Source organism: Gastrolobium bilobum, unplaced genomic scaffold, assembly GCF_033153095.1.
Source record: "Gastrolobium bilobum isolate Gb01-03AN ecotype WA unplaced genomic scaffold, APGP_CSIRO_Gbil_v1 utg2530, whole genome shotgun sequence".
In the NCBI taxonomy this organism is placed as follows: domain Eukaryota; kingdom Viridiplantae; phylum Streptophyta; class Magnoliopsida; order Fabales; family Fabaceae; genus Gastrolobium; species Gastrolobium bilobum.
Window position 1 is genome coordinate 218,658 of NW_026899712.1, and position 19,275 is coordinate 237,932.

General features: G+C 36.2%; 1 protein-coding gene across 1 annotated transcript; it reads left to right on the plus strand.

Moving 5' to 3' along the window:
- Positions 1–8,978: 8,978 nt before the first annotated feature.
- LOC133292816 (ABC transporter C family member 4-like) lies at positions 8,979–17,366 on the plus strand. The gene is made up of 12 exons (XM_061491266.1): positions 8,979–9,037; positions 9,924–12,128; positions 12,228–12,548; positions 13,000–13,086; positions 13,184–13,798; positions 13,918–14,082; positions 14,381–14,675; positions 15,476–15,690; positions 15,935–16,240; positions 16,386–16,449; positions 16,557–16,796; positions 16,914–17,366. The coding sequence occupies exons 2-12, from the start codon at positions 10,023–10,025 to the stop codon at positions 17,012–17,014; spliced, it is 4,515 nt and encodes a 1,504-aa protein (XP_061347250.1). The 5' UTR covers positions 8,979–9,037; positions 9,924–10,022; the 3' UTR covers positions 17,015–17,366.
- Positions 17,367–19,275: the final 1,909 nt, after the last annotated feature.

Below are 19,275 nucleotides of genomic sequence, written 5' to 3' on the forward strand. Positions count from 1 at the left end.
TAACTTAATATAAATTAAATTAAATGAAATTAATTAAAAATAATAAAAATTATTAATTAATAGTTCTAAAATAATTTAAATTAATATAAACTAAATTAATCAAAAGGCATAAATTAAATTTAATTCATTAACACTTCTAAATTAAATTAAATTACTTAATAGTTCAAATTTTTTAACTTAACATAAACTAAATTAAATAAAATTAATTAACACTCCTAAAAATAATTTATTAACAATTCTAATATAATTCAAATTAATATAGACAAAATTAAACTAAATTAATTGACAAACATAAATTTAATTTAATTCATTAACACTCATAAATTAAATTAAATTATATAACACATAACTGTTTTTGTTTTTTGGGCTCTGTGCCTGTTGGCTATCAAAATAAAATAAAATTACATAATACATAATATACTATGCAGCATAGCATGTATGGCCACGTGTTAGAAAAGCTGACACATAACATGCTATGCAACATAGCGAGTTTGACACGTGTCAGATATGTAAAACGCCAATCTTGCACGTAACATGCTATGCAGCATAGCGAGTTTGACACGCTATCTGTCATGTAGTCTCGCTGCACTGTGCAGCGGCTTATACTGTCATCAACTTGCTGTCATGTCTCACAAATCAAGAATCGAGAGAGGAAGACTCGAGAGAGAAATTGTGAATTTCATCTTGTAGATTAAAATTGATTCAGAAAAAACTAACTACTGTTTTACTTTACATAGCTTATATATGAAAAAATTAACAGGGAACTATTCTGATAGAAACTTCTAGTAATATAACAGAAGTCTAACTAACTCTAACTAAGTCACGTGGGATCTGTTGCTCCATATGAAGAGCTGACGTGGCTTCCTTTATCAGTGATTGCATTAACTTCCAATACCCCCCACAAGCTGGACGGAGGATATCATGAAGACCAAGCTTGCTAATATTAAGAAGAAATGGTTGAGGATGAAGTGACTTAGTAAAAGCATAAGCCAACTGAGAAGAAGAACGAACTGGAAGTAGATGAATAGTGCCATCAGTAATGCGTTCACGTGTAACATGACAATCGATCTCAATATGTTTGGATCGTTCATGGAATGCTGGATTTTTAGCAAGGTAAATTGTTGAAATGTTATCACAGAATACATCAGCAGGTTTCGTGAATGGCACACATAGATCATTGAGCAAGAACTTCAACCATTGAATCTCACAAGACATGGATGCCAGGGCGCGATACTCTGCCTCAGCTGATGAGCGTGAAACAGTGCTTTGCTTTTTCGAATGCCAAGACACGAGAGAGTCTCCCAGAAAAATACAAAGGCCATTTATTGACCTCCTGGTGTCTTGACAGCAAGCCCAGTCACTATCAATGAAACTTGATAAAAGCAAGTTATTATTGGAAGGAAAGAACAGTCCTTGAGCTGGGGAATTCTTAAGATATCAGAGGACTCTATGCGCAGCTGCCATATGAAGAGTTGTAGGTGCTGAAACGAATTGGCTTAACTGTTGAATTGCAAATGAGAGATCAGGCTGCGTGGTTGTGAGATACAACAGTCTACCAATGAGCCTTCGATAAGGTTGAGCATTAGATAAAATCTCAGAAGGGTCCTTAGCTTGACATAATTTGTTAGAAGGCTCCATAGGTGTGGAAGCTGGTTTGCAGCTTAGCATCCCAGCATCAGATAAAATTTCTAAAGCATATTTCCTCTGGTTTACAATGAGACCACTTTTTGAGCGTGCAACTTCCAAACCGAGGAAAAATCTCAGGTTGCCCAAGTCCTTGATTTTGAAGTTGGAGTCTAGAAAAGCCTTAACCTGATTTATCTCATTCAGATCATCACCTGATAGGACTATATCATCCACATAGACGAGCAAGGCTGTAAATGAAGAAGTAGTACGTTTTACAAAAAGAGAGTGATCTGCTACTGATTATTGATATCCAATAGAGAGCAATGCTGAAGAAAACTTCGAATACCATTGACGACTCGCTTGCTTGAGTCCATAAAGGGGTTTTTTGAAGTTTACATACCTTGGGTGGCTGAGATTGAGGAAAACCATCAGGGAGGGCCATAAACACTTCTTCTTTGAGGTCCCCATGCAAAATTGCATTGTTGACATCAAGTTGCATGAGATGCCAACCTCGAGAAGCAGCCACACTAAGAAAAACTCGAATAGTAGTCATCTTAGCAACTGGGGAGAAGGTGTCAAGGTAGTCAACTCCTTCCATTTGGGTATAGCCCTTTGCAACTAGCCTGGCCTTATATCTCTCTATGCTCCCATCTGCCTTGAATTTTATTTTATATACCCACTTGCAACCTATTATGTGTTTATCAGCAGGTCGATCAACTAGAACCCAAGTTTGATTTTGTTCCAGAGCAGATATTTCAGCCTTCATGGCTTCTTTCCAACATTCATGCTTTGCTGCTTGAAGATAGGTATGAGGTTCAGTGATGCATATTGAATTGCAACAGAATTGTGTGAAAGTGGGTGAACAGTTGTTATATGACAGGACATTGGATAAAGGGAATCGTGTATCACCATTAGATATGTGATTTGATGTTAGTGAAGATATGCCACAATGGAAGTCTTTAAGATATTGAGGCTGATTTCTGACTCTTATGGAACGTCTTATAGGTACCGTGGGATGTATTTGGTTTGGACTATTATGGTTTTGATGGAAAGGATGGTCAGGGGTAGGTACTGTTGCATTAAAAGATTGGTCAAGGGCAGGTACTGTTGCATTAAAAGGTTGGTCATAAACTTGGTTAATAGGGTCAGTGGATACAAGTCTATATGAGGGAGTGTCATATATGGGAAAGTCACATGTAGGTTCAGGGTTAGGGAAGGGTAGACTGACCTTTTCTTTGAATGGGAAGAAGCTTTAATGAAAAACAACATGGCGAGAGGTGAAGACTTCATGAGATGTAACATCATAAAGTGTATAAACCTTTATTCCTTCTTGGTATCCAATGAAGACGGCTTTTCTTGCTCTAGGAGAAAACTTGTCTTCTTGGCTTGTTAGCGTGCTAGCATAGCATAGACATCCAAATACCCGTAGATGAGTGAGAATTGGTGGTCTATTGTGCAATACTGAATATGGAGAGTTGTTGTCAAGTAATGGTGTAGACAAACGATTTATCAGATGAGCTGCGTGAATGACAGCAAAGTTCCAAAAGGTTGATGGAATTTGTGACTGAAAAACTAGAGCTCGAGCAACATTCAATAAGTGTTGATGTTTACGTTCTACTCTACCATTTTGTTGAGGAGTTTCAACACAACTCCTTTGATGAATTATTCCCTTTTGTTGATAAAAGGCATCCATGAGAAATTCAGCTCTATTATCACTGCGCACCACTCTTAGTTTTGTGTCAAACTGAGTTTCTATATAAGCAATAAAGTTCTACAAACGTGGTCGAACTTCTGCTTTATTTTTCAGAAGCAGTACCCAAACAAACCGAGAGAAATCATCTACAATGGTAACGAAGAATCTGTGACCATGTATAGAAGAGATAGCATACGGTCCCCATATGTCAACATGTATCATATCAAAATTTTATTGCTTTTAGAACTGCTAAAAGGAAAAGGTAATTTTCGCTGCCTTGAATAATGACATATGTCACAAGGACTTACATCTTCACAAGAGATAAAAGGAAAATCTTTAGACATTTGTTTGAAAGCATCAAATGAAAGATGTCCTAAACGAAATGCCATAACTTGGCATCACTCAGTTTTCTAGCTACATTAACAGAAGCTTTATTCAAGGAATTGTCAATCTTCATTGGTATTTTCTGTTTACAGTCAAGGAAATACAGCCCCTCCTTTGCATCAGCTATACCAATCATCATCTTGGTATTTGCTTGCTGTATAGTGCATGAAGACTTGCCAAAAGTTAGATAACAAGGAATAGCTGCAGCCAACTTTGAAACAGAAATCAAATTGACATTGAATTCAGGAACATACAAAGCATCAACTAGTTGCAATGATTCAGATAAGAAAATAGTTCCTGATATGTTAGTCACCACTCGAGTTCCATTAGGTATCATGATAGAGATTTCCTGTATATTGTGGATTGATTCAAAAAGAGACAATATAGAACAAGTATGATCTGTTGCTCCTGTATCTAGAATCCAACGAATATTACCTGATGTGTTGTTTGAAGATGCTAATATTGGAGTTGCATTCAACACAGTTGCACTTGCCAAATTAGTGGAATGAATTGTTTGCTGCTCACTAGTTGGATGGGATCCTTCATCTTGCAAGAGGCTTAACAATCTCTGATATTGCCCGTGAGGTAATGAAACTCCTACTTTCGATTCATCATTAAAAACAGTTGTGTGACTATCTCCACCAAGCTCTTGTTGCACAAGATTAACTGTACTATTCTGTCTTCCACCTCTTTTATAACCAGGAAGAAAACCATGAATCTGATAACAAGTTTCAATGGTTTGGTTGGGCTTCCCACAATGAGTGCACATCTTAGTGCCACATCCTTGGCCTCTTATGTTTGGCCTTGGTTTTCCTTTTCTGGAACAAATTTTCTGTCATAGTTCGAAGTATTAGCAAAAGCATGAGACAAAGATGACTCACCTTGTGATACAGTATCGAATTGTCTTTCCTGTTGAGCAACTAAAGAGAAAGCTTGTGTGATATGAGGCAGATGATCAATCATCATTATTCGAGATCTGACATGAGCGTATTGCTCATTCAAACCTTTCAAGAAACGTACTGTTTAGTCTTGTTCTTTATGAGTTCGAACCAGGTGAATGAGTCCACAGTTGCAAGGTACTGCACATAGACACAAAGGCAAAGGACGAATATTATCTAGTTCATCCCAAAGAGTCTTTAACTAAGAAAATAGTCAGTCACATTCATCTCTCCTTGATGAAGTTTATACAAATCTTCTTGAATTTCAGATAATCTGAATATATCAGATTGACAAAAGCGATTCTTCAAATCATTCCACACGTCTGAAGCACGATTCATCCATAGAATGGATCTCTCGATCGAATTGCTTATGGATCTGTGAATCCAAGCAAGAACTATGTTGCATCTCTGCCAAGCAACATATGAAGGATCATCAGCGGATGGTGGAGCAATAGTTCCATCAACAAATCCAAGTTTATTCTTGGATAATAAAGCCATGCTCATACCCCGAGCCCATGTATGATAATTCTTTCCACTCAGAGGTGGATTCACCAGAACGAGAGAAGGATTCTTGTTTGGATGCAAGAAAAAAGGATGACCTGGATTGGTCAAGTATTCTGGAACGTTATCTGCCATTGCAGATGAAGAACAGTGAACAAGAAATTAACAAGAAGAAAGAAGATGCAGCAGAAATGGTGGATACCAGAGCTAGGATAGCTCTGCTACCATCTCACAAATCAAGAATTGAGAGAGGAAGACTCGAGAGAGAAATTGTGAATTTCATCTTGTAGATTAAAATTGATTCAGAAAAAACTAACTACTGTTTTACTTTACATAGCTTATATATGATAAAATTAACAGGGAATTATTCTGATAGAAACTTCTAGTAATCTAACAGAATTCTAACTAACTCTAACTAAGTCACGTGGGATCTGTTGCTCCATATGAAGAGCTGACGTGGCTTCTTTTATCAGTGATTGCATTAACTTCCAATATTATGTGTGTTGCGTAAAATCGGCAAGTGCACTGATCGTACCAAGTAATAAAAAAGTGAATAGAGTATCGTCTCCACGAGGATTGAGGACCTAAGTTGTTATAACTATTCCTCTCTTGTTGGATTAATCAAAATAGGTTGAAAACAATTGTGGTTTATGAAATAAACTAAAACAATTAAAGAAAGACGTAAATGATTCCAAAAATGCTTCAGAATGCAAGAACAAAAGATTACGGATGGAGACAATATTTGAGAAAATATTGCGGTAAAGAGAAACACACACCTTTCTGATCCCCACCTTGCAACTTTGATTACGTTTACGTTTACCTATTCAATTGATCGAACGATTCATCATCTTTTATATGATTAGTTAAGCCCTAATCCCTTAGTGACTTGAACCTTATTAACTCTATTAGAATCCTAATCCCTTAGAAATCCCTTTTTGAGTTAACCCTTAGAATCAATGAACCTTTAACGTTCGTGGTTCATGTAACTTATCCCTAGTGCGTACATGAACAATTATCTTATTCTTTGTCAGGAATTAGAATTCCAACATCCCTCATGAAAACCCTAACCCTCGCAATCCTACTAGATTAATCAGTTCCAATAGAATTATAGAATGAAGAACAAGAAAAGATAAATTCAATTAAAATAGATAAACATAAATCTCAACCAAGGTACAAGGGGTTCACATCAAGGATTGTGACCCTTACCACAATGATAGAACTAGCCAGACATATTCATGTCTGACAAAATAAAAGTAAAAGAAATTGACATTCAGAACCTAAAAGAGAAAAGGAAGATGAAGATCTTCCGTCTTGATCGACCGAATCCTTGAATCTCCAAGAAGCTCCAAGGAATTCCCACTCTCTTTGTTGTTTTTCTCTTCTTGATTGTCCAAAAGTTTTCTCCTCCCTCTGTTTCTGATCCTTTTATTAGGTTTTGGGAAAACCTATTTTCAATTGCCCTCCAATTGGGCCCTCTTTTGTGTAATTCGCATCAGAAAACAAATTAAAAAGTATCGCCCACGCAATTTGTGCCAGCTCCCGCGCAAATTGCACGGGAAAACAGAGTTGAAGCTGCCAAATGGCGCGATTTGCGCCACTCCACGCGCAAATTGCGCCAACCTCGCGCAAAATGCGCCACTACCCGCGCAATTTGTGCTAAGACACAGAATCTTCAAGTTGAAATGGCGCAATTTGCGCTATGCTCCGCGCAAATTGCGCCAGCTGGAAAACTGCGACTTCTCTCGTTCACTTCATTTTTGGTGTTTCCTGCTATTAAAAAGCATAATTTGAGTGAGAGACTGATTGAGAATGAATAATCAATATTTCTTGCATTTATGACTTATTTTCACACATTTATGATTAATTCCTTGCTTCTTTTAAGTTAGAAAGCATCATATGCTAGACGCACATCAATGTGTCCACACCTAACTTGCCAGGTGTTGTAGCGAGTTAGGTGAAGTGACGTTTTGGAAAATTTTTTCGATCCGTGACATTCATGTAATATTTTGTGAATAGTATGACATTTTTGTCGTTGTCTCCATAATTGTGTATTGATAATATTTATTAAAATTTCCTTTCATTAGAATTATACCATATTAGATTTGAGAGTAATATAATTCATTAACAAAGGAGATTTAGAGCCCGTTTGTTTCCCATTCTAAAAAAAGTAACTTTTATCTCTTTCTTATTTTAGAAGTCTTTTTTACAAAAGTTAAAGCTAGTTATATTTTTTAAAAAATATTTAGTTTTTGAAAAAAATATTTGACTTTTGACTTCTGCTTTTTTAGAAGTTAAAATTTTTAGTTTCTGAAAAAAGTAAGTTTTTGGTTTTTTTTGTGACTTGTGCTTTTTTCAAAAGTAGGTATCTGTACTGTAAGTGTACATAAGATGTGCTCCATGGAGGGTGAAGTATGTTGATATAGGGGGTGTCCATAGTGACAATAGTAGAGACTAAGGTACTAAGGAAGCTTCCCATGGTGCATAAGGGGGTGTGTGTGTGCTCTACCACTATCAGTACAATATCCAAATGAAATAAAACTGAGATGTGCTTTTATTAAAAAAAAAAATAATTCTTAAAGAAAAAAAAGTCCATTCAAACGAGCCGTTAATGATTTCACAAAACAAAGGAGATTTAATGATAAATAACACAATTAATACGATAGGTATCTATGAAGCACCGACACTTCAAAAATTCTGATGTGTCGTGTCCGACACTTCCCGACACTCCAACACGCTTTATAAAAATTCAAAAAAGGTTCAAAAGTTGTGTTGCGTTGAGTTTTTAGTTCCAACTATTAGATTCATTGGATTGCGATTACCATTTTATTGAGTTTAATATAAGTATTTGGGATATCTTATGTTTTTTTACAAAATTTATGAATATTATAAGTTTAGATTCATTTTTTTGTTAAATTATTGATTATTCAATATAATATACACTACATAAATTAAAAATATTATTTAATATCAAAACGTGTCCTAACCTGTCGAAATCTAACAGTTTTTAGAATTAACGTGTCGTATCGTGTCACGTGTCCCGTGTCGGTATCGGTGCTACATAGGTAGGTATTGATTGCCAGAATGAGAATATTATTATTTATCTATTTGAAAAAAAAATTAAATTCATTCAAAGTTATATATCAATTGAAAAGTCACGTGATATGAAAGTTGACGAAGTACAGTTAAAATGAATATAATATTTTAAAGGATTAAAGACTTATTCTATTATATAAGAAGAATTTATTCTCTACACATATAATAAATATGTGAGTTATATTAATTTTTTTTTCTCATTCCATTTTTTAACAAAAATTACATATTTGTTATATGTGTCGGAGAAAATATTCTACTAATATAACATGAAAAGTCTTTAATTTAATTTTAAAACAATAAATATAATTATATATTATTTTTCAAGTGACACTGAAAGGACGAGTCTACTGCAAGCATGTGGCTAGAAAATTTGATGGTCCCCCCATTCATGAATGATGCGAGAGCAGCCGCCAAATAATACTAAAGAACTCATGGACAAATATTTTATGTTCATACTTCCACATAGGAATATACATTACAGACAACTCAGACTCTGATGGGCTTTTTTCATAAAATAATTAATTGCGTAAATCAAATTAACTCTCCTTCAATGCCGGTTGATTTTGGATCAATCCCTCTCTTAAACCACAGGCTTTTTGTCTTTTTCATACCCAATCGGCTAAGCCAATCCCTTCACTGCACACACCGAGGTACCTTTTCTTTGATTGATTATCACACACACTTATTAATTTTTAAGGCATATACGCCGAAGATCAATTTCATGACTCTAGCAGGAGGATATACCTTAAGCTGTTCCTTTCTTCCCTTTCATTTCATTGCATGAATAATTCTTCGTTCAAAGGTGATTTGAGGTTCAACAACGGTGTTTACTTTATTAGTATTAATTATTTCATGGCTCCGTCATCAAAGGCCAATTTCCTTTGGGTTCGGTGTGACAATATTGTTTTTCTTGGACTTTGGTTTTGACCTTAAGAACTAGGAACCTTACATGTTGTTTCCTCCAACAAGTTTCCCTCACTAAATTCTTGGTTAGAAAATTGTTTGTTTGTTTTTTTTTTTTTTTTTTTTATTGTTTTCTCCTTCTCTCAGTTTCTCTCTATATGATAGCAAGTTTTTTCTTGCGGACCAAGCTGCGATATAATTTATTCATCAAAACTGGCTAAGATTGCAGTATTTATTTAAATACTATCATGTGGCATGGGTAGGTAGGTGGAAGTGGGAGTGGAATTGGAATACTATCTAACTTTTATGAAGCATGAAGTATGAACTATAAACAAAAAAAATTCTTTAGATGAAATTTTTATACTTGTGACTTAAAAGATTCCATGGCAGAAATTGGTGATTTTTTTAAGGTGGGAATAGTGAGCTCGTGCAGCTCGCTTCCATTCAAATAGAGATATATCTTTTTTGTAACTGTTGCTCAGGACTACTTTTTTGTGTTTGTTTTCAACTTCAAAGATTCGCTTTTTTGTGTTGAGTCGGTTTAAGATTGTGAAACTTGTAAAAAGGTAACCATTTTTTGAGCATGTCAGTAATGTTGAACATGTTTTAAGCAGCCTTTTAGGCTTTGTCATGATTTAAACCGCTTTTTCGTTATTCTTCTTGTTTCCTTGTGAGGACGAGTTTTTGGTTTATTTTCAGTAGCATAATAGTCACTTTTTTAGTTTTTACATGTCGATTATTGCTCAAACGACCCATGTTTTACAATCCAACCGTGATTCTTTCAGGGGATGCAGACAAAGAAGATCGATGAGATGAGACTGAGTTATAACATAAGATATTAGGTTGTAGTTCAAGTGAAGTTTCCTCTGGGGGAGTGCACAAACATGTCTTCTGCAGCTGCAACTTGGGTCACGTCTCTCCAATGTTCACCCTCAGAGGAAACATTTCTCTCAACTTCAAATCTACCTCAGTGGCTGAGATTCATTTTCCTCTCACCATGTCCTCAGAGAGCTCTATTTTCTGCTGTTGACGCACTACTCCTTCTTACCCTCTTTGTGTTTGCTATCACAAAGCTCTATTCAAGGTTCACTTCCAATGTCAACACCAACTCCGAGCTCAACAAGCCCCTTATCAGAAATACCAGAGGTTCTGACAGAACAACTATATGGTTTAAGCTAACTCTAACTGCAACGGTTGTTTTGACTATATTGTACCTGGTCGCTTGCATTCTGGTCTTCAGCAGTTCCACCCAGTTGCCATGGAAGCAAGTTGATGGACTATTTTGGTTGGTTCAGACCATAACACAACTAGTCCTTGCAATCTTAATCATTCATGAGAAAAAATTTGAAGCTGTTGCTCACCCAATATCGCTTCGAATATACTGGATTGCGAATTTCATCATCGTTTCTTTGTTCACAGCATCTGGGGTTATACGTTTGGTCTCTGTGGAAGTGGAAGAAGGCAAGCACTTCAGCTTTATGGTGGATGACATAGTCTCTTTCATTTCTCTCCCTCTGTCGCTTTTTCTGCTTTGTGTTGCGATTAAAGGATCCACTGGGATTAAGTCAAGGGAAGAAACGCGACCGCTTATTGATGAGGAAACCAAACTATATGATCCTAATCTGGACAAATCCAACGTTACTGGATTTGCATCAGCTTCTTTACTATCCAAGGCCTTTTGGATTTGGATAAACCCCTTGTTGAGTAAAGGGTACCAGTCACCATTGAAGATTGAGGAAATTCCATCCCTTTCACCACAGCATAGAGCTGAGAGGATGTCAGTTATATTTGAATCAAAATGGCCTAAATCAGATGAGAGGTCGAAGCACCCCGTTCGAACCACGTTGCTTCGGTGCTTCTGGAAGGACATAGCCTTCACTGCTTTCCTTGCTGTTATTCGGCTGAGTGTCATGTTTGTAGGGCCAGTTCTCATTCAAAGTTTTGTTGATTTCACTGCAGGGAAGGGTAGCTCTGTGTATGAAGGATACTACCTCGTGTTGATTCTCCTTTGTTCCAAATTTGTAGAAGTTTTGACCACTCACCATTTCAACTTCAATTCTCAGAAGCTTGGGATGCTTATAAGATGCACTCTCATCACTTCTTTGTACAAGAAGGGGTTGAGGCTATCATGCTCTGCAAGGCAGGATCATGGTGTTGGGCCTATTGTGAATTACATGGCTGTTGATACCCAGCAACTCTCTGACATGATGCTTCAACTTCATGCCGTGTGGATGATGCCATTTCAAGTTGGCATTGGTTTAATTTTGCTTTACAATTGCCTAGGTGCCTCAGTGGTTACGGCCTTGATTGGACTTCTTGGTGTTCTTGCGTTTATTGTTGTGACTACTCGAAAGAACAAGGGTTACCAATTTAATGCAATGATGAATCGTGATTCTAGGATGAAAGCTGTGAATGAGATGCTTAATTACATGCGTGTTATCAAGTTCCAGGCTTGGGAGGAGCATTTCAACGAGAGAATTTTGGATTTCCGTAAGTCAGAGTTTGGGTGGCTATCCAAGTTTATGTACTCAATTTGTGGCAATATTATTGTGTTGTGGAGCACACCGTTATTGATATCAACATTCACATTTGGTACGGCGATTTTGCTTGGAGTTCCACTTGATGCAGGGACGGTGTTCACCACCACAACTGTGTTCAAGATCCTACAGGAACCTATTAGGACATTTCCACAGTCTATGATATCTCTTTCACAAGCAATGGTATCACTTGGGAGGTTAGATAGGTACATGTCTAGCAGGGAATTGTCAATTGATTCAGTTGAGAGAGCTGAAGGTTGTGGTGGACCAACTGTTGTGGAGGTTAAAGATGGAACCTTTAGCTGGGATGATGATGGCCAAGAGCAGGACTTGAAAAATATCAATTTGGAGATTAACAAGGGGGAGCTCACAGCTATTGTTGGGACTGTAGGGTCTGGAAAGTCTTCTCTCCTTGCATCAATTCTTGGTGAGATGCACAAAATTTCTGGAAAGGTAGATATATATTATATATATTTTTTTCAGAAATAAGAACTACACAGGCCTTTAATATATAGTGTGGTATTCATACCTGATTATTTATTTTGGTGACAGGTTCAAGTTTGTGGGAGTACTGCTTATGTTGCACAGACATCTTGGATTCAAAATGGGACCATTGAAGAAAACATTCTCTTTGGTCGACCAATGGACAGACGGCAGTACAATGAAGTTGTCAGGGTTTGTTGCTTGGAGAAAGACTTGGAAATGATGGAGTTTGGGGATCAGACAGAGATTGGAGAGCGTGGCATCAACCTAAGTGGGGGCCAGAAGCAGCGTATCCAACTTGCCAGGGCTGTGTATCAAGACTGTGATATATATCTTCTTGACGATGTCTTCAGTGCTGTTGATGCACACACTGGCACTGAAATTTTTAAGGTGGTTATTCTATAACCATCTGTTATTGTTTCCTACTCTCAGCATTCTGTATTTTTTACTCTAAAGAACCAAGTGGGGGGCAATGAGGATCGAACTCGTGACCTTGTGGTCACTGAAACTCTGATACCATATAAAGAACCACCTCAACCCTAAAACTTAAGGTTTTAAGTGAAGGCCCATCAGTGGTTTATATACTTCTCTAACAAATGCTTGAAGTCAATTTTGTGAATTGTGATTTGAAGAAATGATGTAGAATTCAGTTTGTTTAGTTAATAGTTTAAGTGGGTTGAGATCAACTCCTAATCTAGTGTTTTTGGGATGAGATAATGCATTTGACGCCATGTGCAAACAGAAGATATTCTATAATGGCCGTATAAAAATCTAGCTTTTTATTTACGTTACTATTCTTTGTTAGTTTAGCCAAATTTTGAACTTTAATCCTTTTATGCAGGAATGTGTGAGGGGAGTTCTAAAAGGCAAGACCATTATTCTTGTAACACATCAAGTAGACTTCCTACACAATGTGGATCTTATAATGGTAAGTCTCTTTTTTGCAATAATGTAATGTTTCGTCTCATTCAATCTTCTATTTAACTTGGTGATTGATACAACTACATACATTTGCTTGCTAAAAGGTGATGAGGGATGGAACGATAGTCCAATCAGGGAAGTACAATGATCTACTCGATTCTGGATTGGATTTTAGTGTTCTCGTAGCAGCACATGAGACCTCTATGGAACTAGTAGAACAAGGTGCCGTTATGCCTGGTGAAAATTTGAACAAACCAATTAAATCTCCGAAGGCAGTAGCAAATGGTGAAAGCAATTCTCTTGAACAACCCAAGACTGGCAAGGAAAGTTCTAAACTCATCAAAGAAGAGGAGAGAGAGACTGGGAAAGTTAACTTACGTATCTATAAACTCTACTGCACTGAGGCTTTTGGGTGGTGGGGCATTACAGGAATACTCTTTGTTTCTTTGTTGTGGCAAGCATCTATGATGGCAAGTGATTATTGGCTTGCATATGAAACCTCAGAAGACCGTGCTCAATCGTTTAATCCTTCTCTGTTTATTTCCGTCTATGCAATTATTTCTGTAGTTTCAGTTGTCTTGATAGTGCTAAGATCCTACTCTGTTACAATCTTGGGGTTAAAGACAGCACAGATTTTCTTCTCTCAAATTCTTCATAGCATCTTGCATGCCCCCATGTCTTTCTTTGACACTACTCCATCGGGGAGAATTCTAAGCAGGGTAAGAATAACCTAGTTTATATTGAATAACCTAGTTTTATATTGATATAATCTTTACATTACTGTCATATTTCAAGTACATATGTATAATGATTTTTATTTTTCTTAAAACTTCCACAGGCATCCACTGATCAGACCAATGTTGATATCTTTATCCCCTTGTTCTTTAACTTTGTGGTGGCCATGTACATTACAGTGATCAGCATCTTCATAATCACATGTCAAAATTCTTGGCCTACAACTTTCTTGCTAATACCTCTTGTTTGGTTGAACTTATGGTACCGGGTATGGATATGGTTGTTCTATTAATCAAATTGTATTGCTGGCATAATTCTGATATATCTATGTCTAAGATTCAAAGCAATGACACAGACATAATGCTTTGTCTTTCTTAGATTGACAATGCAGTGTCTTAAACCTTAAAATGTTGCAGCTGGAAACATGAATAAATGGGCTTACTCTATAACTCTCAATATTTAAAGAGTTTTCACTTCAACTATGGAAGTTATTGTTCACAATTAAATATATCTTGTGCACTTATGTTAACAATTACTGTATTTATTTTTGCTTTTTGATTTTGCAGGGTTATTTTCTTTCTTCATCTCGTGAGTTAACTCGCCTGGACTCAATTACAAAGGCACCTGTCATTCATCATTTCTCTGAAAGCATTTCCGGGGTCATGACAATCCGTGCATTCAAAAAGCAGAAGGAATTTTGTGAAGAAAATATTAAACGGGTGAATGCTAATTTGCGAATGGATTTCCACAACTTCAGTTCTAATGCGTGGTTGGGTTTCCGCTTAGAATTGCTTGGAGCCTTAGTCTTTTGCATTTCTGCTATGTTCATGATCATGTTACCCAGCAGTATCATAAAGCCAGGTAAACTCACTAACTGCTATAGTTTAAAAGGATTTGTAAAATGGTTGTCTTGTCATGATCGTTGGGAATATATCTAATTTCATCTTTCTAAGTGGTCCTCGGCAGAAGAGAATGTGGTTCTTGGTTGTATCACTGTGGTTATGAACCCTTGGAATAACCACCTGTTCCATACAATTTTTTTTGCAAAACTCTTATTTCATATGTTAGCTAGTCCTTTTATATCAGGCCAAGTCATGTAACACTAAACTGTTTTTGGATGTTTTGGGCATAGTAGAAATGTGGAATTGAATTGAGTGGGATTAGATGGAATGGAATGGTATTGTTTTTCCTTTACATGGAAGTTGGGTATAGGATTAATGATGAAAGTAAGGAAGTAGCAAAAGTTACAGATTTTAAATAACGATATTGTCCACATAAGACAAAACATACAAAACAAAAATATAAGACAACACAGTAAAATTACATACCTTTTTAAAGAAAAATGTGGTTCCACCTGTTTTCCAATTAAAAAAAATGGGGCCCTACCCATGTGCCATACCTAAGAGTACGCTTTTGCAATAGGTAAAAAGAATATAGAAAATAAGAAAACGACTTCAAGATGTTGCTCCTTTAAATTACTCAATTGTTATATGTATTGTCTGTTTGTCGTTACATGTCGAAAATACAAATAGCTTGGCATGTAAAGTATATATTATATCTTGGATAATGATATCTAACATGCTTGAAGAGCAATGATATTAATATTGCAGTCAAAATTTTATTGAGATAATCAACTGATTGGGTTGTTCTGTTTGATATAGAAAATGTTGGCTTATCTCTCTCTTATGGATTGTCATTAAATGCCGTGATGTTCTGGGCTATATACATGAGCTGTTTCATTGAAAACAAAATGGTATCTGTTGAGAGGATAAAGCAGTTCACAAATATTCCATCAGAAGCAGCATGGAAACTTAAGGATCGTATGCCTCCTTCAAATTGGCCTGGTCAAGGCAATGTTGACATCAAAGACTTGCAGGTATCTAGATTAGAATATACCCAAATTGATTATTTCTTGTGATGAAATAAATTATACATGCTCATTGCATTCTACTAAAGGCTAGAGTACCAAAAGAGAGGCCATTTGTATAAAGCCAAATAGATATTTGTAAAACAAGTTACTATCCTTGACAATAGTCCCAGTGATGCATTTTTCATTATTAATCTGTTTTGATGGACACACTATTTCCTTGTGGTTATAACTTAAAACTTCTGGCAAACAGGTCAGATATCGTCCAAACACTCCATTGGTTCTTAAAGGCATTACTTTAAGCATTAGTGGGGGAGAAAAGGTTGGAGTTGTTGGTCGAACTGGTAGTGGAAAATCAACTTTAATTCAAGTGTTCTTCAGGCTGGTGGAACCTACAGGAGGGAAAATAATCATTGATGGCATTGACATATCCGCCTTAGGGCTTCATGATCTTAGATCTCGGTTTGGTATCATCCCTCAGGAGCCTGTACTTTTTGAAGGAACTGTCAGAAGTAACATTGATCCAACTGGACAGTATACAGATGAAGAGATATGGAAGGTAAATATTCCAACAGCAAATTCTCTCTCATGTTTTCTACTGAAACCCTCAAGTCCATTTACTTAAATGGTAGACTTCACTGATTTAATGGATGAATTTTTTTTTGCTATCATTGGCCTAGAGTAATAGCTTTTTATTGCTGTAGAGTTTGGAACGTTGTCAACTAAAAGATGCAGTGGCTACTAAGCCTGAGAAACTTGACTCTTCAGGTTTCAAAGATTATTTCCAATTTCTTTGAGCTGCTTGAATTTCACACTTCCATCCTTTTTTTCTTTTCTTCTTCTCACTAATAGCAATATTATTTTAACTTTTGTAGTGGTTGATAATGGAGATAACTGGAGTGTGGGGCAGAGGCAGTTGCTTTGTTTAGGGAGGGTTATGCTTAAGCAAAGCAGGCTTTTGTTTATGGATGAGGCAACAGCTTCTGTTGATTCTCAAACTGATGCTGTAATTCAGAAGATCATCCGAGAGGACTTTGCAGCCCGTACCATCATCAGCATTGCTCATAGAATACCAACAGTCATGGACTGTGATAGAGTTCTAGTTGTAGATGCAGGTATAATATTCTCTTAATCTCTCTTTGTTTTTTCTCTCATTATAGGATCTCATGCATTATTCTGTTTTTGACCACACTTAGTAGGCTAAGTTCTGTTCCTTTTTTTTCCCTTAATAGGGCGAGCTAGAGAATTTGACAAGCCATCCAACTTGCTCCAGAGGCCATCGCTCTTTGGGGCATTAGTTCAAGAATATGCCAACCGCTCCACTGGACTTTAAGAAAACTTCAGCTTCCTAAAGGCCAAGCATTTTGATTGATGTTAGAAGTACACCCTTTGAAGGAAAATGACAATTTCCTTGTAGACGCAGAAAACTAGTGTTGAGAAGTGCAGTCACTTTTGTAATGCATTAAAAGATGAGCAGTTTCATTGCCGGTCAATTTTGACAAGTGAAGCATGAGCAACGCTTGTAAATTGTATTCTGATTATGCTTGGTTAAAGTAGCACTAGCATTCAAAACTCTAGCCATAGTAGGTCCTGATATTTACACTGCAACACCAAGTGTAATGACTAAGAAGTTTCACGATTACCTTTTTGCATTATATTGAATTATATACCACTAATAATCTACTTTGGACTTATAATTGAGCATTTGCTTATTACATTATATAGTATCAAGTTTTGTAGTGTGATTTTTTCCTTTTGGGTTAGAAATAACCTACTCGTTGAATGCATAAAATATTTGATTAATTTCGAATTTACTCCATTTTAAGATATCAACAACATTTACCTGTCAGCAATTTATATGAATTCATGTCAAGATCATTAATTGGCCGTATGTGTAACACCCTAACTGTACTAAGAACTAAGCTGACTGAATATGAAATAAATTTGATAATCCGATTTTCTTCCTCTCAAATGGATATTTATCATTGCTTTGGGTTTCCATACGTGCTTGTTTTTGTTGAGAGGAATGTTCCAAATTAAACATTATTAAACAATTCGTGACATTAATGGAATGTTTAGATTACGATAGGATCTGTTAGGCTGTTAAGTTGGTGGATAATCATTATTAAACAAATGAAAGCATCAACAAGAGGTAACATTCTAATCTTCGGCAAAGCTTGAAGATTATAGTATTTTCGTTATTTCCTTGGTGTTTGGTTGACGAGAAATTTTTTGAACACTAGGAAAATGTAATTGATAAGGAAATAATTGGAAAGTGAGTTTGGTAGGAAAATGTAAAAAAAGTTGTTTGGTTGAGTAAAGTATTACTGAAAAAATTGGATTAAATTTTTTGAGTGTATGTTTGGTTGAAGGTAAAATATTGATGAGATAATTGATTAAATATACTAAAATACCCTCTCTTTTTCAAATTGATGAGGGTATTTTAGTCTGCATCATTGGTCCTCTACTTTGCCCATTTAGCTGGGCAACTAAAATACCATCTATAAATTGTCTTTTTGAATAGTAATTTTTGCATGCAATTCTCAAATGCTATGCATCTGTGGTGCCTAGGGAAAAGTTCAAAATCGGTCTACCAAACGTGGCTTGCCCAGTTTGCCAACCTTAGATGCATAGGAAAGACTTGAAATAACCTGAAACAAACACCACCTTACAAACTTTTCAAAAAATAGTTGATTTCCGATTTCATTCCTTTGTTTTGATCAGAGTCAGTAAAGAACACTATCATTAACAACCTTTTTTAACAGTGCTTACATATTATTGTGAATAATAGAATTATTTTATTATTATTTTGTTATAGTTAGAATACTCTATAGTTAGAATACTCTATAAGTGTATTTGGGCTTAGTCCATTAGATTTTTTAGTTTCTTCAAATACTATACAATTCAATTATATATAAATCTTCTTTTATAGTTGGTATCAAAGCTCTCGATTCTGAGGGCTCTGCTTCCGCAAATCACTACCTCTAAAAACCAAACCCTTTTGCCTCTCGCCATCGCCAGAATTTTTTTTCCGAGGACCTTTTGGACCGTGAGGACCTCTGTTTCACTCTGTTTTCTCAGATCTATCATTTTACGGAGGTTTCTTTTTCATCAGACGACCGAAACAGCTCAAAAAAAAGTATTGTTCATCGCGCACTGTTCACTGGGTACTGTTAATGCAACATTGGTCATCGTGCACTATTCACGGGTACTGTTCGTCGAAAAAAAGAAAAAAAAAGAAATTTATTTTATTTTTCTGATCAACTATGTTTGGTAAGATCACACACCCTACATCTCTTCTTACATTTTGCACTGATTTCAAAAATTCATGGATTATGGATTCTGGTGCAACTGATCATATGACTTGTCTAGCTGATTCTTTTCTTTCATATCACCCTACTAGTGGTATCTGTACTGTAGCTGTAGCTGATGGATCCCACAAATCAGTTGTGGGTTCTGGTAACATTCAAATTCAACCTTCCTTATTTTGAAAGAATGTTCTTTATGTTCCTCAGCTCTCTACCATCTTATCTCCACTTATAAGCTTACAACTGACATGAATTGTGCTGTCACCCATCATTTGGATTATTGAAG